Consider the following 26,455-nt stretch of genomic DNA (forward strand, 5'->3'; position numbering starts at 1 on the left):
AAGAACATAAGAATAGCCTTACTGGGTCAGACAAATGGTCCATCAAGTCCAGGAGCCCGTTCTCACGGTGGCCAAAACCCAAGGAGTAGCAATATTCCATGCTACTGATCCAGGGCAAGCAGTGGCTTCCCCCATGTCTTTCTCAACAACAGACTATGGACTTTTCTTCCAGGAAATTGTCCAAACCTTTCTTAAAACCAGCTACGCTATTCGCTCCTACCACAACCTCTGGCAATGCATTCCAGAGCTTAACTATTCTCTGAGTGAAAAAAATTTCCTCCTATTGGTTTTAAAAGTATTTCCCTATAACTTCAAGTGTCCCCTAGTCTTTGTAATTTTTTTTTTTCCAATTCTTTATTATTTTCAAAACTTGCAATAAGTGTAACAATAAATACAACATTTTATACTTCAATACCACACTTAATATTCTATTAATATCTATTCAGAATTAATCCCCCCTCCCTCCTAAACAATCACAATGTCCAACATATAAAATTTCTATATTGAACCTCAATTCAATATATCTAAATTTATTATCCTAACAGACCCCCAACCTCTCCCCTCCTGGATGTGCATGTTTATAGGGGAAAACAATGATTAGACATTACAATATTTTGCTAATGGCTCCCAAGTCTCCTGAAATTTCTTAAAATTCCCTTTCTGAATGGCTAATGTTCTTTTCATTTTATACATATGACACAATGAATTCCACCAAAAACTATAGTTAACCCTCTTCCAATTGCTCGTAATTTGTTGTATGGCAACTCCTGTCATTATTAATAAAAGCCTGTTGTTCTTAGATGATATTTGACTTTTAGCTCTCATTGATATGCCAAATAGCACAGTATCATAGGATAATGCCACAGGATTTTCCAGCAAACAATTTATTTGGTCCCATATTGATTTCCAAAAAGCCAAAATAAGTGGACAATAGAACAATAAATGATCTAAAGTCCCTACTTCAAGATGACAATGCCAACATTTATTTGACTTAGAGCTATCTAACTTTTGTAACCAAACAGGGGTCCATAGTCTTTGTAATTTTAACAGAGTGAGAAATCGATCCACTGGTACCTGTTCTACTCCACTCAGGATTTTGTAGACTTCAATCCTATCTCCCCTCAGCCGTCTCTTTTCCAAGCTGAAGAGCCCTAACCGTTTTAGTTTTTCCTCACACGAGAGGAGTTCCATCCTCTTTATCATCTTGGTCGCTCTTCTTTGAACCTTTTCTAGCGCCACTATATCTTTCTTGAGATAAGGAGACCAGAATTGAACACAATACTCCAGATGAGGTCGCACCATGGTGCGATACAGGGGCATTATAACATTTTTAGTATTGTTAGCCATCCCTTTTTTAATAATTACTAGCATCCTGTCTGCTTTTTTGGCTGCCGCCACACATTGGGTGGAGGTTTCATCATATTGTCTACGATGATGCCCAGATCCTTTTCTTGGGTGCTAACACCCAAGCTGGACCTTAGCATCCAGTAACTGTGATTCAAGTTATTCTTCCCAATGTGCATCACTTTGCATTTGTCCACATTAAATTTCACATGCCAGTTGAACACCCAGTCTTCAAATTTCCTAAGGTCCGCCTGCAATTTTTCACAATCCGCATGTGTTTTAACAACTTTGAACAGTTTAGTGTCATCTGCAAATGTAATCACCTCATTCATCGTTCCAATTTCCAGATCATTTATAAATAAGTTAAATAGCACCAGTCCTAATACAGACCCCTGCAGCACTCCACTGTTTATTCTCCTCCATTGAGAAAAATGACCATTTAACCCTTCCCTCTGTTTTCTACCTGATAACCAATTCCTGAACCCATGCTGACTCATCTCATTAAATCATGTTTGTCTACGTGTTCCACAATTTTATTTTTTATAATTGTCTACCATTTTGCCCGGCACTGAAGTGAGGCTTACAGGTCTGTAATTTCCCAGATCGGGATTATGTGCATTACATTTGCAATGATTGTTTTCAAAATCGATGCTCTGCACTCCTCATTGACCATCGGTTTTACTGTTATATTTTGCAAAACTTTTAAATTTCAGTTGTTCACATTTTTTGGACCAAACTGTCCTTGTTCTTATCACTTTCCTAATTCTTTCACTTATCTGAATGCTGTTTATGAAATGTCAACTGGGGACTAGTTTCATCCGACATGTTTCGCCTCTTTGGCTACCTCAAGGATGTCCCCTAATGGTAAAGCTGACTTTTCATCTCACAGCACGTCCTGTATAATCCCGATGGTATAAGTCCAACCATTTGGAAAGCACATCTGAAGACTCAGCTTAAATAGTCTATAACAGTGTTCTTCAACCGCAGGTCTATAAAGAATTAGTGTCCCCTGCAAGCGCATGTCCGTCTTCCTTCTGGCTTGGCTGCTCCTTCAGCGCTAGCTGCACTTGTTTGCCAGGACACGATCTTGAATGAAGGGAATCTTCGGGATCCCAGTCAGCATGGATTCACCAAGGGTAGATCCTGCCAATCCAATCTCATCAGCTTCTTTGACTGGGTAACAAGAAATTTGGACTTGGGAGAGTCTTTGGACGTCGTGTACCTGGACTTCAGTAAAGCTTTTGAAAGTGTCCCACACCGCAGGCTGCTAAGCAAGATGGAATCGATGGGGTTAAGAGAGACACCAACTGCATAGGTCAATGATTGGCTGAGTGGCAGACTTCAGAGGGTGGTGGTTAATGGTACTCTCTCTAAAACATCGGAGGTGACCAGTGGAGTGCCGCAGGGCTCGGTCCTGGGTCCACTCCTTTTCAACATATTCATAGGGGATCTGACTCAAGGGCTTCAAGGTAAAATAACACTATTCGCCGATGACGCCAAACTATGTAATATAGTAAGTGAATGCAGTTTACAGAATTATATGGCACAGGACCTGCTTACATTGGAAAGTTGGTCCTCAACCTGGCAGCTAGGCTTCAATGCTAAGAAATGTAAGGTCATGCACCTCGGAAGCGGAAATCCATGCAGGACGTTCTTCTTGAACGGAGAAATTTTAACTAGGACTTCAGCAGAACAAGATTTAGGAGTAATCATCAGTGCAGACATGAAAACTGCCAATTAAGTGGAGAAGGCTTCATCTAAGGCAAGGCAGATATTGGGTTGTATCAATAGAAGTTTCGTCAGCCGAAAGCCTGAAGTCATAATGCCGTTGTACAGGGCCATGGTGAGACCTCATCTGGAGTACTGTGTGCAATTGTTCTTCCTTTTCTATCAGACAATGTAGTTCTTTCCCCTCCATCCTAATGTATCATGTAGTATTTTGTCTATGTTTAAAGATTTTATCTTTTTACTCAATTTTGTTCTTGTTTACCCAATATTAACATTTTATGTACATCGCTTAGTAATTATTGATAGGCGATTGATCAAATATTGAATAAACTTGAAACTTGAAACTTAAAGATGTGCGCAGAATTGAATCGGTTCAGTGGACGGCCACCAGGATGATCTCGGGGCTCAAGGGTCTCTCGTACGAAGAGAGACTGAACAAATTGCAGCTCTACACTCTCGAGGAACGTAGGGAGAGGAGAGACATGATCGAAACATTTAAGTACCTCACGGGACGTGTCGAAGTGGAAGATGATATTTTCTTTCTCAAGGGACCCTCGGCCACAAGAGGGCACCCGCTCAAACTCAGGGGCGGAAAATTTCATGGCGATACCAGAAAGTATTTCTTCACAGAGAGAGTGGTTGATCATTGGAACAAGCTTCTAGTGCAGGTGATCGAGGCAGACAGCATGCCAGACTTTAAGAATAAATGGGATACCCATGTGGGATCCCTACGAGGGTCAAGATAAGGAAATTTGGTCATTAGGGCATAGACAGGGGGTGGGTAAGCAGAGTGGGCAGACTTGATGGGCTGTAGCCATTTTCTGCCATCATCTTCTATGTTTCTATGTGGCTGACCCAGAACCAGAACTGGGTCAGCAAAATGCAAGAGCCACTGCGCGCTGTTCCAGCAAACAAGTGCAGCTGGCACTGAAGATAAGCAGCCAAGCTGGAAGGAAGACGGGCACGTGCTTGCAGCGGACACTGATCAGGCTTCGGCAGAGGCTGGACGGCTCTGAACAAGTAAAGGAGAGAAGCTGGATGGCCCTGAACAAGTAAGGCAGAAAAGGGGGGGGGGGGAGGAGTGTATTGGAATATGGGAGGGGCATGAATTTGGGACAAAGATTGGAAGGCGGGAGTGGGGAGGAACACAAAAGGAAGGGAGGCGGCATTAACCTGAGACACAAGGTTAGGGGATAGAAAGAGAGAATTGTTGGGGATGAGTGTGTAAGTGAGAGGGAAAGAAAGGAAGAAAGAGGAAAATTGTTGGGCATAGAGAGGAAGAAATACATGGGGAAGAGAAGGATGAGGGGAAAATATTGGATGTGGAGAGGGAGCAGAGAGACCGTTTGAAAGGGGATGCAAGGGGAAAAAATGTTTGACATAGCGATGGAGGGAGAGGTGTGGCATGGTGCTGGAGAGGGATGATAGAAGGAGAAATGTTGGGTATGGGGCTGATGGGCAATAGTGAAAAATGCTGCACATTATCCAGGGGATGAGAGAGGGAAAAATGTTGGATATGGCAGTAGAGGGAGTGGGAGAGATGTACCATGGATCGCTCTATCTCTCTCTCTTTCTTTCTTTCCCCACTCCCTGTACACGGGATGGAGATGGGGACCACGCCTACGGGGACGGGACAGGGATCAAGCTGCGGGGATGTGGCAGAGACAGGTTTTTTAATTTCAGTCTTAGTAGTTTGCCGGTACACAAAATAATTATTTTATTTCCGCCGGTCCATAGATGTAAAATGGTTGAAGAACACTGGTCTATCCTATATAATAAAATCCTAGCCGCACATGCGCACTCTTACCTGCGTGCTTCCTTGATCTCTGATCTGTGATCAGTAGGTCTGTGGCCGCAGGAGTGCACATGCACGAATCCCCAGCCTTACAGCACCTAACTACACTCGCCGGCAGGACTGGCCGCCAGTGCTGGACTCCCTGCTCTCTACAAGATCGCAGGTCGGCTCCTCTCACGAGCCACACCAGCATCAGAGAACGCTTCCAACGCTGGCGGGGATCGAGAGGAGCCGCGGCAACACCTTTAAACTTAAAAAAGTAAGTTCTTCGCTGTCTGACCCTCCCATCCCTTCCCGACATCTGACCGGCTCACGTAGTCCCTTGCCCCCCCCCTTCCCTTCCCGTGGTCCCGACTCCAAACCTGTCAACTCCAGCAGCGTCTGCAGCACTCTACACACGCTGCTTTGGGGCCTTCTACTGCCCAGATTTGCTCTGCCGCGTCTCTGATGATGTCATCAGGGACGTGCCAGAGTAAATCAGGTTTGGAGTCGGGACCGCGGGAAGGGAAGGGGGGGGCGGCAAGGGACTAAGGGAGCCAGCCAGACCGCGGGAAGGGAAAAGGGGGGGTAGGGGAAATGCTGCTGCTGCACAGGGAAGTGGTGTGGGGGGAGGGAAATGGAGGGGAGGTAATGCTGCTGCACAAGGAAGTGGGGTGGATCGAAATGCTGCTGCTGCACAGGGAAGTAGAGTGGGGGAAATGCTGCTGCACAGGGAAATGGAGGGGGAGGGAATGCTGCTGTGGCTGCTGCATAGGGAAGTGGGGGGAGAGAAATGCTGCTGCATAGGAGGCAGGGAGAGAGACAGACAGATAGATAGAAAGAAAGATAGACAGCGGGAGGAAGGGAGACAGAAAGAAAAGAAGAAAGACAAAGGGGGCCAGGGAGAGAGACAGACAGAAAAAAAGACAGCAGGAGGGAGAGAGAGACAGAAATAAAGAAAGACAGACAGACATATATTCTAGCACCCGTTAATGTAACGGGCTAAAATACTAGTAATATATATAGATGGTGATTTATTGAAGTAAGTGTAACCAGAGAATTAAGCTAATTGTAAGACATTAATTGTTTTATTGTCATTTTTTTTAACTGATGATGTTAGCTGTGTAAGGGCGGGCAAGCAAATTTCAACAAATAAAAAAAATGTTGAATAGAACTAGATTTCAGTACATCAGTACTTGCCTGAGGGTTACCTTGCTTGGTTCTTTTGTGTTTCTGAATCTTTGTCACTGTCCTCCACAGCCCATCTCTTCCTCACACATAACAAAGATAGTCTTCATAGAATAATTAGTTTTCATTTCTTTTTTTCATTCTTAAATTGATAATATTGCCTATTGTATATACAACAATAAAGGAGAGAAAAGAAATAAAAATGAAACAGAAAAGTGGGGAAGTAGCAGAAGAAGAAATACAAAAGTGGCATTGCGAGACTCAAAGGTGAAGGGGAGAAATATGTAGACGCTGATAAAGACAAGGCTGAATTGCTTAACAGGTTGGATTTCTATTACATTACATTACATTACATTAGGGATTTCTATTCCGCCATTACCTTGCGGTTCAAGGCGGCTTACAAAAGATTTATAAACGGGGGTTACAATGGAAGAACAGATGATATACTAGAGTGGTAGATAGTAGATCTTTTGACATTTTCGGGGCAAGGATTTATACAGCTTACAAGAAGTGTGTAAATGGAGGTTACATTGGTAGCATAATTGTTATTGCTGGGGTAGTAAGGGTAGAATCTTTTGTCAATTTTAGCGTTGTTAGTACGTGAAGTTAGGGCTGATTTAGGAATTTCTTGAAAAGTATAGTTTTTATTTCTTTTCTGAATGTCTTGTAGTCTGAGGTGGTCATCAGCAGGTTGGAGATCCGGGTATCCAGTTTTGCGGCTTGAGTGACTAGGAGTCCGTCGTGTAGTTTAGATCTTTTTACTTCTTTGATCGGAGGAGGTATGAATGGGGAATGCGCTTTTCTGTGTCTGAGTGTGGATGCTTGGTTGAGGCGGTTGTTCAGGTAGGAAGGACTGTCTCCATTTAGGGTTTTAAATAGCATGCTGTAGAATTTGAATTGTATTCTTTCTTGGATTGGTAACCAATGTGAGTTGATGTAAGCTTCTGTGATGTGGTCATGTTTTCTCAATGAGTAGATGAGTCTCAAAGCTGTATTTTGGATTGTTTGAAGTTGTTTGATCATAGTCGCAGGGCATGGGAGGAAGAGGATGTTGCAGTAGTCCAGCAGTCCTAGGATTAGGGATTGTACTATAAGCTGGAATTGAGATCTTTCAAAGAATTTCCGGACTAGTCTCAGATTTCTCATGATTGCGAAGGATTTCTGGATTGTTTTGTTTATTTGGGGTTGCATGGTACAGCATCTGTCTATGGTCATTCCTAGTAGTTTTATGATGGTTTGGATGGGATAGTTGATTGAGTTGAGTTCTAAATTGGTTAAGGTTTGGACTTTGTCATTTTCGAAGAGGATGAATTTAGTTTTGTCTGGGTTGAGTTTAAGTTTGTGATCTTTCATCCAGATCGTAACTGTTTCTGGTGTTCGGTGTAGGATGTTTGACATGGTGGGTTTAGGCTGGTCATATGGTATGAGGATGGTAATGTCATCCGCGTAGCTATAGGTGGTTATACCTAGATTGTTCAGATGTGTTCTGAGAGAAGCAGTGTATAGGTTGAAGAGGGTGGGGGATAGTGGGGAACCCTGTGGTACTCCGCAGGGGTTTGACCAAGGTTCTGATTTTTCGTTGTTTGATTTTACACTGTAGGTTCTGGATTTTAGGAAGCCTTCAAACCAAGAGTATACTTTATCAGAGATACCTATTGCGTCCAAGATTTGCAGAAGGATGTTATGATCAACTAGGTCAAATGCTGCAGTCAGGTCCAGTTGTATGAGGAGCACTTTTTTCCCTGTGCTGAGGTGTTGTCTGAGTGTGTCCATAAGGGAGCCTAGAAGAGTCTCTGTACTGAAGATGGTTCTGAAGCCAGATTGCATGGGGTGTAGTAGGTTATGGTCCTCCAGATAATTAGTGAGTAGTTTGGCTACTAGGCCTTCTGTAAGTTTGACGTATAGCGGTATTGAGGCAATAGGTCTGAAGTTGGAAGGTTGGTCTGGTGGTCCTTTTGGATCTTTTTGAATTGGGGTGATGATGATTTCGCTGAGTACAGTGGGGAAAATGCCATCCATGAGCGTTGTTTGAATCCATTGTAGAAGTAGAGTACGGAATTTTACACTGGAGGTAGTAAGGAGATATGAAGGGCAGTGGTTGAAGTCACAGGAGGCGTGGCTGTATTTTTTTGTAGAAGTTATTGAATTCGGGCCATTGTATGTTGGGAAATTGAGACCATGTTCTATCTGCTGCGGTTGAATCTTTTTCTGTGGGGTGAATTGTGATTACATTTAGGTGGGATGGGGTAGAATTGAGGGTGGCTCTGGCGTTGGTAATTTTGTTCTTAAAGTGATCTGCTAGAAGGGTGGCTGAGGGGGGTGGAGTATTGTTTGTGGTTGTGTAGGGTTTGGTGTCTGTCAGATCTTTTAAGATTTGGAATATTTTGGGGGGGTCTTAGGTTTCTGTGCCTATAAGATTTGTGTAATGAGTTTTCCTCTTGTCTTTTAGTAGAAGTTTGTATTGTTTGTTGATGTTTTTCCAAGCAATTTTTGTTTGATCTAGGTTTGTTTTTCTCCATTTTCTTTCTAATCTTCTACACTGTCTGTGTTCACAGCTGAAGCGCTGGGAGCAGGACTGCAGAAATCAAAAGCAAATAGGGCTGGAGGTCTGCAGACCCTAATAGATTTTCAGAGGATTGTGTTCATGAGGAGATCGCTAATCTAAAGGTGGATAAAGCGATGAGTTTGGATGGTGTACATCCGAGGATACTGAAGGAATTTAGGGAAGTTCTGGTGGCTCCGCTGACTGACCTTTTCGATGCTTCTCTAGAATTGGGAGTGGTTCCAGAGAACTGGAAAAGGGCTGATATGGTCCCTCTCCACAAAAGGGGAAGTAAGGAAGAAATAGGGAATTACAGGCCGGTAAGTCTGACTTCTGTGGTAAGTAAATTAATGGAAACATTTTTAAAACCGAGAATAGTAATGTTTCTGGAATCCAGTGGCTTAGAGGACCTGAGGCAACATGGATTCACTAGAGGCTGATCTTGTCGGACAGTTCTGATTAATTTCTTTGACTGGATGACCAGAGAATTAGATAGAGAGAATGCACTAAATGTGGTGTAATTAGATTTTAGCAAACCCTTTGACAATGTTCCACACAGGATTCTAATAAATAAACCATGTGCCCTCGGAATGGACCCAAAAATGACGGACTGGGTCAGAAACTGATTGAGTGTAGAACAGGTACAAGTGGGTCGATTTTTCACTCCGTCAAAAATTACAAAAACTAGGGGACACTTGATGAAGTTACAGGGAAATACTTTTAAAACCAATAGGAGGAAATATTTTTCTACTCAGAGAATAGTTAAGCTCTGGAACGCATTGCCAGAGGTTGTGGTAAGAGTGAATAGCGTAGCCGGTTTTAAGAAAGGTTTGGACAAGTTCCTGGAGGAAAAGTCCATAGTCTGTTATTGGGAAAGACATGGGGGAAGCCACTGCTTGCCCTGGATCAGTAGCATGAAATATTGCTACTCCTTGGGTTTTGGCCAGGTATTAGTGACCTGGATTGGCCACCGTGAGAACGAACATGGAATGTTGCTATTCCTAGGATTTTGGGCAGGTACTAGTGACCTGGATTGGCCATCATGAGAACAGGCTACTGAGCTTGATGGACCATTGGTCTGACCCAGTAAGGCTATTCTTATGTTCTTATGACAGAGGGTGGTGGTCAATGGAGATTGCTCTGAGGAAAGGGATGTTACCAGAGGTGTGCCTCAAGGTTCAATTCTTGGGCTGTTGTTTTAACATTTTTGAAACAAATATTGCTGAAGGGCTGTCAGGTAAGATTTGCCTCTTTGCGGATGGTACCAAAATCTGCAATAGAGTAGACACCCCAGTTGGTGTAAACAACATGAGAAAGGACTTAGCAAAGCTTGAAGAATGGTATGAAATTTGGTAACTAAAATTTAATGCTAAGAAATGCATTTGGGCTGCAAAAACATGAAGGAATGGTACAGTTTAGAGCAGGGGTGTCCAACCTGCAGCCTCGTGAAGTATTTTGTGCGGCCCTGATTGAAAGTGATGCAGTGTTTTCCTCTGCTGCTCCCGGGTGTTTACCATCTTGCCGGCTCCCTCCTCTGTCTTGCTGCAGCGTTTGCGCATTTGTGCGGCCCTAGAAACATTTTTTTCGGCCAGTGCAGCCCAGGGAAGCCAAAAGGTTGGACACCCCTGGTTTAGAGGGTGAAGCACTTATGTACACAACAGATGAGTGGGACTTGGGTGTGATTGTATGTGATAATCTTAAGGTGGCCAAACAGGTTGAAAAGGTGATGGCGAAAGCTAGAAGGATGCTAGGTTGCATAGGGGGAGGTATGGTCAGTAGGAAAAAGGAGGTATTGATGCCCCTGTATAAGACTCTGGTGAAACCACATTTAGAATATTGTGTACAATTCTGGAGGCCACACCTTCAAAAAGATATATAAAGGATGGAGTCAGTCCAGAGGGAGGCTATTAAAATGGTGTGTGGTCATCGTCATAAGGCATATGGGGACAGACGTAAAGATCTCAATATGTATACTTTGGAGGAAAGGAGAGAGAGGGGAGATATGATAGAGACTTTTAAATACAATCAGCAAAAAAATTGTTATTAGCCTAGTGGTGGAGATACCCCATGAAAGTACATTTATAATAGGTGGAGAAAAAGCCTCAACTTATCAACAATATACGGACGGCAACCCAATGAGTTCTTAAGCCAGTCCTGCTCTGTATCATAGGCAAAAAAACTCCACACGTTTCAAAATGTAACTTTTTAAAACAGGACCAAAGCCATCACTGTGCACAAGGAGCCAGAAAAAGAACAAAACAGTTCACTTATCTTCTGCCGATGGCAACAACAGCAGCGAGTAGATCTTCCTGCTATAGCACTTCTCACACTGAAAAAAAGACAAGGAACTGGATGTCACCAACAAGGTTCTTGTTTCACCGAACAACGCCTGCGTTAGGGCAATCGCATTCTCTCCTGCTCCGTCCATACCCGGCTCAGAATGGCGCTGGAATTTATACTTCCGGGTTCATAGGGGTCAATGTCAAAAAACTTTATTTACTGGAACAAACGATCTCACTATCAGTAGAAGGCACACCATTCTACTTTCTGATTAAGTCCATAAGGCCAGATAGTTTTCAAAAAGAAAATAGACCGCTGTTCATGTTGATATAACAATCTTTTCACATCCCCACGATGAGCTGTAAGGGGAATATAATGTAATACAAAGCACCTAAATTCCTCAAAAGAGTGATTTTTTTCAACACAATGTCGTGTGAGTATATCTACCTGTCTTTTGTGTGAAATGTTAGAACGATGTTCAAACAGCCTTGTTTTAAGACTGCGTGCAGTATGTCCTATGTAGCACAGATCGCAAGGGCAGAGTATTGCATAAACTACTCCAATGCTTTCACAAGTAACAAACTGGGTCATCCTGATACATTTTCTTCCGGGTATGCAGATTAGGTCTCCCTCATTTAATAAAGGACAAGCAGTGCACTGGTTACACCAGAAAAGTCCAACCCTCCCTCTTTCCTTCTTTGTTCAAACATCCACAGGGCATAACAAATCTTTCAAATTTCTGTTCCGAGCGAATGCAATTTTACAGTCCAAATCCTGACAGTTTTGCTTAGTTTGCAGCATGGGCCATAAAGATTTAATTTTTCTCCCAAGCCGCTGTGATATGCCAGAATATCATAGAACACATGCTATAGAATCACTCTTGTCATTCTTTGGTCTATATTGTAACAATTGTTCCCGAGCACTAAACCGCTCCCTTTTGTAGGCTTTAGAGATGACAGACTTTGGGTATCCTCGCTGTTCATATTTACTGTGTAACAATTGTGCATTATTCACAAAATCTTCAGTAGAATGACATATTCTTCTATACCGGAAGAATTGTGACACTGGCAAGTTGTTCTTCAGCGTGATAGGGTGCATACTGCAACAAGGTATTCCTGTCTGAAGGTTTCGTAAAGACAGATGTTACAAATCTACCATTAACCTGTATGATTTTCATGTCCAAAAACATCATTTCTACACTGTCACATTTCATTTCAAAATTAATTGTGGGATGGCAGCTGTTTAAATATTGAAAAAAACTTTCAAGATGTTCCTGCGTCGAGGTTCATAGCAGAAAAATATCATCTCTATACCTTCTCCACACTTCAATATGGACCATGAAACTCGATGCATATATCCAGTCTTGTTCAAACTTAGCCATAAACAAATTTGCTATGGAAGGGGCATTGCAACCCCTGTTTTCTGCTGAAAAAACATGATCAAAAAGAAAATAATTCTTGGACATCGCAATCGTTGTTAAAGCTGTTCTAACCTCCGTAGGCACTTGATGTGGATGGGGCCGAGCATCTAAAACTTCCTTCACTACTTGAAGTGCTTCTGATTTAGAAGATATATTGTTGATAAGTTGAGGCTTTTTCTCCACCTATTATAAATGTACTTTCATGGGGTATCTCTACCACTAGGCTAATAACAATTGTTTTGCTGGTTGTATTTATATTTTGTTATTGCGATTTGGATTCTTAAGAGACTTTTAAATACCTATGTGACATAAATGTTCATGAGTCGAGTCTCTTTCATTTGAAAGAAAGCTCTGGAATGGTAGATGCATGGAATAGCCTCCTGGTAGAGGTGGTGGAGACGAAGACTGTATGAATTTAAGAAAGAGCAGAACAGGCACGTGAGATCTCTTAAGGAGAGGAGGTGTTAGTGGATGGGCAGACTGGATGGGCCATTTGGCCTTTATCTGCTGTCATGTTTCTATCCATTGCTGCATACAGTTCAAACTTCTCTTATTGACTTACAAGTGCATTCACTCTACAGCTCCTCAGTATCTCTCCTTTCTGCCCTCTCCTTATACTCCTCCCTTGGAACTCTGTTCATTAGATAAGTATTTCCTTAGAGCCTATCACCTCTTAACTTCATCCCATGCTCTCTCATTCTGGAGTTTCCTTTTAATTGAAAGAGACTCACCTTCTGTGATAGGGAGCCAGTGAAGTGACTTGCGGAGAGGGGTAATGTAAGCATAACAACACTGATGGAATATAAATCCTGCAGTAGAATTTTGAATGGATTGAAGGGGAGAGAGATGGTTTATGAGAAGACCTGTGAGAAGGAAGTTGCAGTAATCTAGGTGAGAGGTGATAAATGTGTGGATAAGGGTTTTGGTAGTGTGCTCAGTAAAGAAAGGTCCTATTTTGGTGATATTATAGAGAAAGAAACAACAGGATGTAGCGGTCTTTTGGATTATTTATTTTGTTTACTTCTATTTCTATCCCATCCTCCCAGAAGCTCAGATCAGGTTACAAAAGGACACTCACAATACATTACAAAGACATTTCAAGATCATAAGCATATGGATTATTGCAGAAGGATATTCACAATAGATTAAAGGAAGTCACAGTAAATTAAGATAAGGCTAGTTGCAGAACAAGGTGATCATCGGAAGAAGGGAATATGATTGTTGACGGCAGATAATAATAATAATAACAGTTTATATACCGCAGGACCGTGAAGTTCTATGCAGTTTACAATGATTAAAAGATGTTACAAATTGGAATTAACAAAGTTAGAAGCTAGAGATTAACAGCTCTAGGGATCAGTTATTGTGGAGTAAGATTGTATGAGTCAGTTGTCTAAATACTTCAGGAACAGATATGTTTTTAGGCGTTTCCTAAATTCCCCAGCAATTGTTCTAGATCTTTACCCATAATGCTGCTTGATTTGAGCAATAACAGTTAAGGTTTTCATTTCGGAAGGCTGCAATAAAAGTCTGAGCTACTGAAGTATGCATAACGATGGTTGATTGGAGTCAATTTGCTAATGCTTCTTTAACAAAAATCTGAATACATTTATCTTCACTGAAGAAAGATGTAATTTAAAATCTAAGAAGACAACATCTTGAAGCATAACTTTAATTATCAAAACATGACACTCAGATAATCTGTTCGATGCAACTAAGAAGATAAAGAATTACTATAGGGAATACTTGAATATTTCCTTGGGTGAATTTTATTCCTTTGAAGTGGAAGAAGATTTTGTGAAGATAAACTATGTTCTCATATTCTTTTACTGCGAGATTGAAATTAAATTCGCATAGGGATATGTTTTATTGGGAGGAATTTTTGTTTAAATTCTTATCTAACATAGCAACGAAATAGAAATATTTTATCTATGCATTAAGAAATTTATTATTGAAGAGTAAAGTTTTATTTATTATATGTTAAAATCAAATTATTTATGTTAGTAGATAGATTGAAATAATTCATTATTGAGTTATCAAATATATGAAATATGATTTTTTATTGAATGATAACTATAAGTAATGATAGATTTAATATTGGTAATGATTATAGTAGATTAAAGGAAATTTTAAGATAACATAAATTTTAAATGATGAGGACCAGTCAGCACGGTTTCAGTAAATTTAAATATTATAATTTAAGTTGTTTATGAAAATTAATCAAGTGTTAATGTATAAGTTCAAATTATATTTTCTGATACACTTGTTGTAAGAAGTAAAAATGAATAAAGAATTAAAAAAGAAAAAATGTTGATGATGTCTTTAGAGGTCTCAAAGTTCCTTCTTGAGGGCCGCAATCCAGTCGGGTTTTCAGGATTTCCCCAATGAATATGCATGAGATCTACGTGCATGCACTGCTTTCAATGCATATTCATTGGGGAAATCCTGAAAACCCGACTGGATTGCAGCCCTTAAGGAGGGACTTTGAGATCCCTGCTCTAACTGGAGGGAAGACAAAGTTCAAGTGTGAGCTTCTCTTATGTCTGATGGTTGAGAAAGGGAAAAGGTCAGTTATATATTTAGGGGCTAGACCGAATAGTACCTAAAAGCAAAAACAACCAAACTTAAACTTCACATCGGCAGCCAATGCAGCAGTCAGTAGTAAGGTGTTACATGATCGAACTTCTTCAGCCCGAAAATCAGATTGACCACTGCATTTTGCACCAGTTGTAATCGTCGCATATTCTTTTGGGAAACTGCCAGATATTACAGTAATCAAGTTGACTCAGTACAAGGGATTGTACCAGAATTCTAAATGATGACATATCAAAATAGGTCTTCACATTTTTTGCATCTGTATTTACCAAAGAGGATATACACAGCATATCGGAACCCATTAGGCTATATGCTGGAAACGAAGATGGGAAACTGACAGGGTTGACGGTCAGTCTAGAAGAGGTATGCAGCCAGATCGATAAGCTTAAGAGCGATAAATCCCTGGGACTGGATGGCATCCATCCGAAGGTCATCAAGGAACTGAAAGGGACTATAGCTGAACTGCTTCAACTAATAGCCAATCTGTCAATCAAATCGGGAAAGATTCCGGAAGACTGGAAGGTGGCGAATGTTACGCCAATATTCAAAAAAGGTTTGAAGGGAGATCCGGGAAACTACAGACCGGTGAGTCTGACCTCGGTACTGGGAAAGATAGTATAGGCACTGATAAAAGACCATATCATTGATCACCTTGACAGACATGGTCTGTTGAGGATCAGCCAGCACGGTTTCAGCAAAGGCAGATCTTGTTTGACGAACATGCTGCACTTCTTCGAGGGAGTGAACAGGTAGACAAGGGCGACCCAGACGACATTGTATATCTGGGCTTTCAGAAAGCGTTCGACAAGATTCCACATGAACGACTGCTTTGGAAAATTGCGAGCCATAGAATCGAGGGTGAAATACTCACGTGGATTAAAAACTGGCTGGAGCATAGGAAACAGAGAGTGGGGTAAATGGACAATACTCGAACTGGAAGAGTGTCACCAGTGGGGTGCCGCAGGGTTCGGTGCTTGGACCTGTGTTCTTCAACATCTGTATAAACAATCTGGACATTGGAACAACGAGTGAGGTGATTAAATTTGCGGACAATACGAAGTTATTCAGAGTAGTGAAGACACAGGGGGATTGCGAAGATCTGCAATATGACATAATCAAGCTCGAGAAATGGGCATCGACATGGCAAATGAGGTTCAACATGGATAAGTGTAAAATGATGCATTTCGGTAACAAAAATCTCATGCACGAATACAGGATGTCCGGGGCGGTACTTGGAGAGACCTCCCAGGAAAGAGACTTGGGAGTTCTGATCGACAAGTCGATGAAGCCGTCCGCACAATGTGCGGCAGTGGCGAAAAGGGCGAACAGAATGATAAAGAAGGGGATCACGAACAGATCGGAGAAGGTTATCATACCACTGTACCGGGCCATGGTGTGCCCTCACCTGGAGTACTGCATCCAGCACTGGTCGCCATACATGAAGAAGGACACGGTACTACTCGAAAGGGTCCAGAGAAGAGCGACTAAAATGGTTAAGGGGCTGGAGGAGTTGCCGTACAGTGAGAGATTGGAGAAACTGGGCCTATTCTCCCTTGAAAAGAGGAGAAGAAACATTCTTTTGATTGAAACATTCAAATGTTTTGATTGAAACATTCAAAATACTGAAGGGTATAGACTTAGCAGATAAAGACAGATTGTTCACCCTCTCCAAGGAAGGGAGAACGAGAGGGCACTCTCTAAAGTTCAAAGGGGATTCAAGACAAAGTTGGACAAGTTCCTGCTAAACTAAGCAGCTGAGGCTGGACTCATTTAGAGCACTGGTCTTTGACCTGAGGACCACCGCATGAGCGGACTGCTGGGCATGATGGACCACTGGTCTGACCCAGCAGCGGTAATTCTTATGTTCTGTACCTCTCAGAAGGGAATCACCAGCCACCACCACCTTACGCCTCCTAGTGGTCATGGATCCAGCAATTTTGGTGATTTCAAGCTTTGGTTCTTCCTCCTCCTGGGATGCTCTCATCTCCTCCACTTCCAGGGCAGCATACCGGTTCTTCAGTTCAAGGTTGATAGAATCACAGTACCAGTTTTGCAGGGTTCTGTAATCTGAGTCCAGCTGTCTTCCCTCAGCACAGCCTCTTCTTCCACACTGCTTGAAATCTTTGACGCCTCATGAACCATTTCATTGATGTACCTCTCATTCTCATGGATGCTTCTCAGTCTTGCTACCTCCTCTCTCAGTTCCTTTACTTCCATCATGAGAGCTTGAAGCTGAAGACAAGCTTGCACATGGAACTGTTCCCTCTGCCTGGGTAACATTTTCTGTCTGCACAGAGACAGAAGGTGTAACCTGAGCAGCAGGTTTGATGACACAATGTTTCCCAACAGTGACCAAAAAATATGGACAACTGAATGCTATGTGATGTACAATTTTCTATAACAGAGGAAAAAAGGCCTCAATAAAACCCAGATGTTGTCAATTGAAAGGTATCTATATTCATGTGTTTATAAGGTAATATCATTGGTGTAAAAATCCTCTGTGTGTGTTAAATTTTAAATATATTTTCTTCAGTTTTCAATGTATTTTTAAATTTTTTTTGAGATTATTACTTTTTACATTTTCTGTAATAATAGTTTCCTTCCATAATCATATTTTGAGGAAGATGAGCAACTGCATATGATGATTTTCTTTATGAACATTTAGCAAACTTTAAATCACCATTTCAATAACTATGTACTTATCTTTGCTCCCAATGGAAGCCCAACCCGTTTCATTCAGTGCTGACTTCTTCAGGGGAAGTGCTCTGTTCGCCATTCAAAATATGCCACTATTTGTAATAGTTGCCTCTATGCACATCTTTCGTATTCATAGGTAGAGACAACTATTACAAATAGCAGCAGTTGCTCATCTTCCTCAAATATGATTATGGACAGAAACAATTATTAGAGAAAATGTAAAAAGTAATAATCTTAAAAAATAAAATATATATATTTTCTTCAATTTTCAATGTAAGTTTAAAATACACAGAGGTTTTTTAGACCAGTGATATTACCCTATAAGCCCTTTCAATTGACTTGGCATCTGGGGGGGTTATAGGTCTTTCTTTCCTCTGTCATAGAAAATTGTACATCATACAGCATTCAGTTGTTCATATTTTGGGGTCACCGTTGGGTTTACGAATTTGAACACAGAATTGAAGTCTTCAATTGATATATTCATTTAATGATATTTCCCAGCCATACTGTTGTTGTAGAAGTATTTATATCTGGAAGAAAAAAGAAAGAGCAGAAAAATCCTACCACAGTAATGCCCTGTTCTTGGTTGACTGAAGAGGGAGGCGGGAGATAATTAATCTCAAGAGTCACTTGTGGAGTCTGCTCTCTAAGAAAGTCCTTAGAGTTCAGTCTCAAACTAAGAGGCTGACATCTGCCAGAGGTCTCTCCTCAAGGAGAGCTTTTCAGTTAGGGTGAGAGGATTCATGCCCCCCCCCCATAAAGTATAGCAGGCTTAACCTGATTTAATAGTTTTTCAGGCCTCTCTCCCACTTACTAATCTCCTAAGTTTCAAAAAGGACCTAAACAGATCCAAAGAAGCCATTTAGTCAACCTCTCTCTTAGAACCAGGCACTAGGCCAGCATTCCTATCCTCAAGGATCACCTGTGGAGTCATCTCTAAGAAAGTCCTCAGACTAGATTGGAGCACTTTAGCTGATTTAGATAGAATATATAACAAATATGCTAAATCTCATGAATTTAGATCTGTTTTGTTACATGGATAGAAAATTTACTTTCAATGGGGGGTTTTCTAAAAGAGATTATACTTACAGCTATAATGAAGAAACCTAAATTATCTAAGAATGTAGTTACAAATTACAGACCTGTAGCATCTATCCCTTACTGATAACGGAACAGTTGGTGGGATATTTGGATTGCTTGGATATACTGCATTCGTCTCAATTTGGATTCCATCTTGAGCTCAGTACAGAAACATATATTGTTAGAGGAGATAAAATCATATATGGGCAAGGGAAAACAAGCTTTTATTATTCAACTAGACCTTTCAAGTGCATTTGGTTTGGTAGATCATAAAGTTCTTCATGTTTTAAATAACAGGGATAGTTGGAATGTATTGACTTGGTTTCAAGGGTTTCTGTCATTCAGATCCTATAGAGTCAAGATGCAAGAAGTTTTGTCAGAGAAGTGGCTGCCATAGGGCTCTCCTTTATTTCTTAATTTATTTGCTGTATTACTTTTATCAGCAGGTTATGCTGACGATATTACAATCTTGTTCCAACTGGATAATATATTGCAAGATATTAATCAGGAAATTTCACAGTGTTTTCACTTGATTACAGATTGGAGGCGCGAATACTGTTCAAGTTCGCATGTACCTGTTTCAAACAGGTCTGGGGACTAGCGCCTTCCTACCTGTTACCCCACTTCACAGTACACAACCCCACACAAGCAACCAGAAACCAAAACATCTTTGCATACCTAAAGATTACAGACTGCAAATACAAATCCTTTTTGGACAGGACCCTCAGTTTCCAAGCAAGCAGACAGCAATCCTGGCTGAGAAACTACATTAATAGAGCCAGGCAGACCTACGGCGCATTCCAAAAATCAATAAAAACCATTCTATTTGACAAATTCATTTCCTAAACAGATGCCTCTCACTCTCAATGATATTTTCCCCTTGCCAAACTTGATGTAATTTGCTGTCCTTTACCTATTTCTTTTGTAACCTTTCACTTCTTGCACTCTGTAATTTGCTGATTGTCCAGCCTTCTTCAATGTAAACCGCCTAGAAGTCTTTCAACTATGGCGGTATAGAAAAATAAAGTTATTATTATTATTACGATGGCTAATGTCACTGTAGGCGTGGCTAATGCTGGAAGTGACCTTAGGCACTGTAAAGCGCCTCGGTAGGCGCAATTCACGACAAAGGTAAAACCTTGAAAACCCTGCAATTCTATAAACAGTGCTATCGCATGATTGAGACGCGATCAGTGGTCACTTGTAAGGCAGCCACCAACAACAGTGCTATTTATAGAATCCAGGCCTAGCTGCTTTAGCCTTTCCTCATCGGAAAGTTGTCCCATCCCTTTTATCTTTTCTAATTTGATTATATCTTTCAACTGAAAACATTGTTCTAAGTTTCATTGAAAACAGCCAAAATTTTGGAGCATAAACTTAGTAGCTCAGCTTTTCTTTTTTTGAATATTGGGCCCACGGCTTTTTCCTAAATTTAACTTTCCTAGATTACTTCTCTCTCTTTTCATCATGAGATGTAGCATCCTTCCGACATTCTCTGTCTTTTTCTTTTCATTTCCGTATCACACACCTCTCCCCTTATATCTTTCTCTTGCAACTCTTTTCATCACAGGAGGGCATGTCCTTCCCACTCATAGAAACAGAATATGATGGCAGAAAAGGGCCAATGGCCCAACTAGTCTGCCCAATAATGATCCCTTCCACCCTCGAGAAACTATCCTCTATCATACCTCAATAGCGACCTCACTCTGCCTCATAAGGCTTCTGTTTTGTCCTTTCCATTCTCTGGCTGACATCTTTTCTCTCTCATTAAAGGATGAGGCATCTATTATGCGCAGTCTGCCTTGTATCTCTTTTTTTATTCCACTATTAGAATGAGTGTTCTGTGTTTCTTCTTGCTTGAGTCCATCTTTCATCTTTCCCCTAATTACAGGAGGCCCTCGGTTGGACACCTGCAGACCTGGACGAATGCCAGCAGGAAAGCTAGTACAGACTCGCCCCACGTACCCTGGTACACTGCCTACAGGAATTGGGGGCATGATGTCAATAGATTCACCTTACAAATCATCTGTCTACAGACAACAGTCACCTGTTCCACAAGGACAACTACTACGCCAGCAACTTCAGGCGAAATTGGTGAGGAGTAGCTGGCATTGCCAGACATGTATGAGTTCTTATGGATTCTCTGTCCACTCTATTCAAGAGAAACATAAAGGCAGTTCTCAGTGCTAGTGATCCAGGTGGACCTCTAGAAAGAATCTTGTCACTGCAGTACTTACTAACAAGCTGCTGTTGCTACCACTCCTACTTTCCATAGCACTATTAAATATGCAGATAAGAGACCGTCTCTGCTAGTCTGGAGTGAATGTGAAGTGAAGCTAGCATTATCCCAGGACAAGCAGGCAGCATATTCTCACGTATGGGTGACGTCATCGACAGAGCCCCAGTACGGACCACTTTAAAAGTGTATCGCCACTTTAAGACTTTAGAAAGTTCGCGATAGCCCGAACTGTGCATGCGCAAATACCTTCCCGACCAACGTGTAGGGCATGCGGTCCCTCAGTTTTCTAGTTTCTGCGGAGCTAGTAAGACGTGCTTCAGCTTTTCTTGAAGTTTCTTTTTCTTCGCTTGCCTTCCCACTCTTGCGGATTGTAACTTTTTTGTCATAATTTGTTTCTTTTTATATCGTTCTTTCTTTTGAAAAAAAAGGAAAGTCTATTTTATTTTATTTTCCTGTTGCGGACTTTGGCCCACTAGGGCCTTATGGACTCTTTTTGCCATAGAGTTCGATTTGTCAATGGCTGACTTCCCATCCATGTCCCGCCCATCGACAGGTTTCAAAAAGTGCAGTCGCTGTGCTCGGGCCATTTCTTTAACCGACCCTCACCGCTGGTGCTTGCAGTGTCTGGGACTCAAGGATCGTGCCAACTTTTGTTCCCGCTGCTCATCCCTTCAGAAACATACCTTAAAAAACCAGTTACTTCAGCACAGGATACTATTCAGCGCCGCAATGAACACGGAGCCCAGTTCATCTCCAGCACCACCAAAGCCCACACCGACTAAGTCGACACCGAGGCTGGATCCACCAACATTAACTCCGGTGTCACAACTCACAGTGGGTAAGCCGGCTAGGAAGCCTTCCCCTACCCCCTCTGGGCCTTAGGTCAAAGCAGCAGTGAGCCAAGTCCTGCCGATCTTGAGGAAACCCAAAAAAGTTCCCCTCCGATTTCAGTGAGTGCCTCGACTTCAGCCTCCTCATCGCCAGAGCATAGAACCGCACCGAAGGTACTGGCAAAGAAGCCAGCGGTACCGGTGCATGCTTTGAAGCAACAGGAGTTGCTTAAGGATGAGGTATGGGACCAGCTACAAATTCTACTCAGTCTGAGCCTTTGACACCGGTTGAGCTGGCCGTGGAATCTCCATTGGTGCCGCCACTGCTTGACCAGGAACCAACACCTACCAGTCACCAGCACCAGTCTTTTTCAACTCAGACATCCCCTGACTTGACACCGGTTAGGTCGGGAAAAGTATTGCAGAAGTTGAAACACCTTCAACCTTTGGTTCCGCTTACTCAACTTCAAACAACCTGAGATTCAGATCTCTTGGATGATTCAGATCCAGAGCCTGTTCTATCTGACCATGACGGCTCTTCAGAAGAGGATTCTCTTCATCAACCTTCTCAAAAGCTTCCTTTTTTTAACTGAGAAATCTTGGTTTTCTAACTTTTTTGAGAGAAATGTCTGAGACCATGTCTATTCCTCTTCAAGCTGACTCTAAATGGTCTAAGGAATTTCTAGATGCTTTAGATTATGATCAGTCACTAAGGAACTCCTCAGGCTCCCTATTCATGATATTCTACAGGAGATCTTTTACAAAAATTTGGAAACGCCACTTACCATTCCAGTGGCTCCTCGTAAATTGGACTCTTTGTATAGGGTAGTCCCTGTTCCAGGATTTCATAAACCCCAGCTTCCTCATGAGTCTCTCCTGGTTGAATCTACCTTAAAGTAATCCTCGGGGGCAAGAGGCTTTTCCAAAATGCTATGCTAGCCAACCGGTCTGGTAACTATATTTTTCATTTCTCTCTCTACATGAAACATCTGGTCGAGCAAGTCACTACGTTCCAAAAATACCTACCAGAACGTAAGCTTCCTGCTTTTCAACTTTTCATGGCTGACCTGCTATGTCTTCGTAAGTACATGGTTTGTTCCATTTATGACACTTTTGAACTCACTTCCCGGACTGCAGCAATGTCATTTGCCATGAGATGTCTGGCCTGTCTTCGAGTCTCAGAGCTGGACGTCAATCTTCAGGACAGGTTAGCCAATGCTCCTTGTTTGGGGATGAACTTTTTGGTGATTCTACTGATACTACTACCCAGAAATTGTCCACGCATGAAACCTGATAGGACATTCTGGTGAAACCCAAAAAGAAACCTCCTCCTTGTCCTTTCAAACCACAATCTTCCTATCAGAGAAGATTTGCTGCAAAATCCACAGCTACTGTTCCACCTCAACCAAGGAGTCAGAGACAGCAACAACCGCGTCAGCAGCAGCAAAAGCAACAGCCTGCTCCTCAGAAGGCTCCTCAGCCTTTTTGACGTGTTCCTTCAGAACATAGTCTTACTAATGTCTGGAGTCTTTCTCCAGATGAGATGGGCATTTCGGCCAATCTGTATTACAAAATTTATTTTCCTAATGGCCAACTCTCCCACCATCCCATTTATGTTAGCTTGGAGGTCACCCATACGTGAAAATATGGTGCCTGCTTGTCCTGGGATAAAGCACAGGTGTTATCCAGGGACAGCAGGCAGATATTTTCACAACCCACCCTCCTCCCCGGGTTGGGTTCTTATCTGGCTTATCTTAAATGAGAGACCGCGTGCCCTATCTCGAACTTTCTAAAGTCTTAAAGTGGCAATGCACTTTTAAAGTGGTCTGTACCGGGGCTCTGTCGGTGACGTCACCCATGTGTGAGAATATCTGCCTGCTGTCCCTGGATAACATCTGTTATGGTAAGTAACTGTGCTTTATGTTATAATTGAACATTGTTGGGCTTTGAGAATGAGTTTGTCATTCTTTTACAGCAGGGGCAGGGAATGCTTCCTCAGACCATCCGTCCAATAACTGCCAGCCCTTCCTATGGAGCTCTGCAGCCCTCCCAGGTAAGTACCAGAATGTTTTATTTATACTTAGAAATAATCCCACCAAACAACTAGATCGGGGGGGGGGCAGTAATCAAAGCCCTCATTTGCATGGACTGTGTTCATTGTATGCAAATCAATTTCATGCATATTCATTGTAGAAATCTCAGAAACTTGACTGGGTTGTGACCCTCGAGGACTGTGGTGGCCCACTGCTGCTCTAGGTGATGTGCAACTTGAAAAAAATAGTGTATTTCTCCAAAAGCACAAAACAATCTTAATAGTAAAAATACAACACAAAGTCAGTAAACAGAACAATTGAAAATCAGGAAGCTAGATCCCCTGGGACAGCCAGGCAGTTTTGCCCACAGTTAGCAATTGTATGTACGCTAAGCAAGAAAAATGATTTTAATGCCAATAAATGGGAAGAAAGGTAGCATAGTTCATATAAGATTAGGGCAATATGATTGATTGCCCTAGTGTTCTATATCAGTTGCATTGAGACCAACTGTCCTTGGCTTTGCCATCATTTTGCTGGCAGTGTCTAAAATATGACTCTCTAAATCAAGTTATAAATGTAAAATAACCCTTGATTTCAGAGGAAGATTTAAAATGAATATTAACCTTGGCAACATCAGTTTGGCTGGTATTTTATCTTAAGACAATTTAACAACATCCAGTGGGAAATTATCTCTAACTACTTATTGAGAATCTTCATAGACTGTGCAATTCTATCTCATCTGCAGAACATTGAAATCAGAGCCAAATGTTTGTTCAAATTGGAGAGAATTTACAGTTACCTATCTTGTGATGATTTCAGGGTAGAAAATATTCCTTTTAGGCTGCATCTTAAAAAATACTAATCACCTTTGCATGTAGCAGAAATTTCCCAATGATAACAAATATGTAGAACTAACCAAAAGAGCCATGCAAAAATCTGGAAACATTTCTAGTGGGGGAGAGGGGGAGAAAAAAGAAAACTAACCAATTTTTTCTTGCCTGGGCTTATCTCTTCTCCAATGCACAGACTATGGTGGGATCAATGTAAAAATCTTCCTGTGGGGTTAGCACATTTTTTCCTTGGTTTTGCAATTTGCTCAGAATCAGTATTATTTCCCTGTTTAATCCCAATCCACCTCCATGGCATCTCTCAGTGGTGTTGCTCCTTTGGACACACCCTCGCTTCATGCAGTCACTGTGCTTGTGCTGCCTGATCCTGGTCTGGGAGATCCTGATGCGGATGACTTGCTTGCTCGCCACTTATTTGCAGGTGCAGCACTTCCCGGGGTGGGAGATCAGGGACAGTGTGTGAAAAGGATTCAGGTCCCAATTCCTGCCCCATACTTTCTCTGTCTCTGTCATATGTAAGTCAGGTACCTGGGGACACATCTTAAAGACCAGAAACCATCTTTCAAATATGTCCACTTTATTGAATATTCTGTACCTCAATTTATATCATCTTACATGGGTAAGGGTCGTCAGCATGTGATGGCATGTGACGTAAATACAAACCATATATGGAAGGTCACATGAAACTTTAAACACATCAGCATTTTTTCTAGCTAGAGATTGAAGTCCACAGAGGGTCAGAAAAAGCCTTGACCAGCAGAGCTTCTTAACTAAAGCTGTCTGTAAATACGGCTTAACAAAACAATTGAATTCACTTCACTACAACTCTGTTTAAACATTCATGTCAAAGAAAGAAAGACAAACATAGATGTCCTTATACCATCTTCAAAGAAGGGAAAGATAAACAGGGCCTACCTTTGCATCTTTAAACAACATATGCCTAAGGACACTTACTAAAGTTCTGATACGTGTCCGTTCAGTGTGCTGGATCTGTGTATCCCTCTAGGGTTTTTGGAGCCTGGAAATGCTCTTATGATCCTGTGCTTATTTGAGTCTTTGGCTTTCCCGGACCTTCTTTCTGCATCTTTGCAGGTGTTCATTTTGGTCACTCAGCCGGCTCTGTCTACTTCTTTCTTCTGGCTTTGCAGGGGTACCTTCCCCTGGTACCCTGATATGTGCGTTCTGGAGGGTGCTCTGAATATTGCAAGAGCTATGTCACGCTGGAGTGTCAGCAACTTTTGGATCAGACCAGGGTGGTTTCTTTGGCGCAGGTGGCTCAATGCACCTCTTTCCCCAGTGTGGGTGGTGTAGTGTTAGAGGATATGCAGGACTGCAGTGTGGATGTAGTCCTCAGGAAACTCTTTGATGCAACTGCTTTAGGCATTGTCTTTTGTCACACGTGCCTGTCTCTCTCAAATGCACATACTGGAGTATTATAAAAACAAAATAAATGAAGCAAAAACTACATATTATTCAAATAAAATAACATGCAAAAAATTCATCTGCTCTCTATAGTATCCTAAAACAGCTTACAATACCCAAAATTATAGAAGATCCATCCTCACAAAATCTTGCTGATCACTTTATCAATAAAATAGATAAAATAAGAAGCAACATTAATCCAAATACAAATCTTAACCAAGAAGAAATCCAAATACAAACAATACCTACTTCCAAATGCACCAATTTCATAATACCCTCCATTGAAGATCTTAAATCTCTTCTAGGAAAAATTAACGCAAAAGGAACAGATATTCATACTATTTCCCCTTTTATATTAAAACAACATTTCTCTTTTTTTGGCCCTTTTATCCGATGCATGATAGAATCTAGTTTAACTACAGGGCACATTCCTAA

General features: G+C 41.6%; 1 protein-coding gene across 1 annotated transcript in view; it reads left to right on the plus strand.

The window, feature by feature from the left end:
* MED12 (mediator complex subunit 12) overlaps positions 1-26,455 on the plus strand; it is a 708,291-nt gene that overhangs the window by 617,176 nt on the left and 64,660 nt on the right. The window contains exons 38-39 of the mRNA XM_033943934.1: positions 20,540-20,742; positions 23,693-23,770. Coding sequence (XP_033799825.1) covers positions 20,540-20,742; positions 23,693-23,770 — 281 coding nt within the window. The remainder of the gene's footprint in view (positions 1-20,539; positions 20,743-23,692; positions 23,771-26,455) is intronic.

This window comes from Geotrypetes seraphini, chromosome 5 (genome assembly GCF_902459505.1).
Source record: "Geotrypetes seraphini chromosome 5, aGeoSer1.1, whole genome shotgun sequence".
Classification (NCBI taxonomy): domain Eukaryota; kingdom Metazoa; phylum Chordata; class Amphibia; order Gymnophiona; family Dermophiidae; genus Geotrypetes; species Geotrypetes seraphini.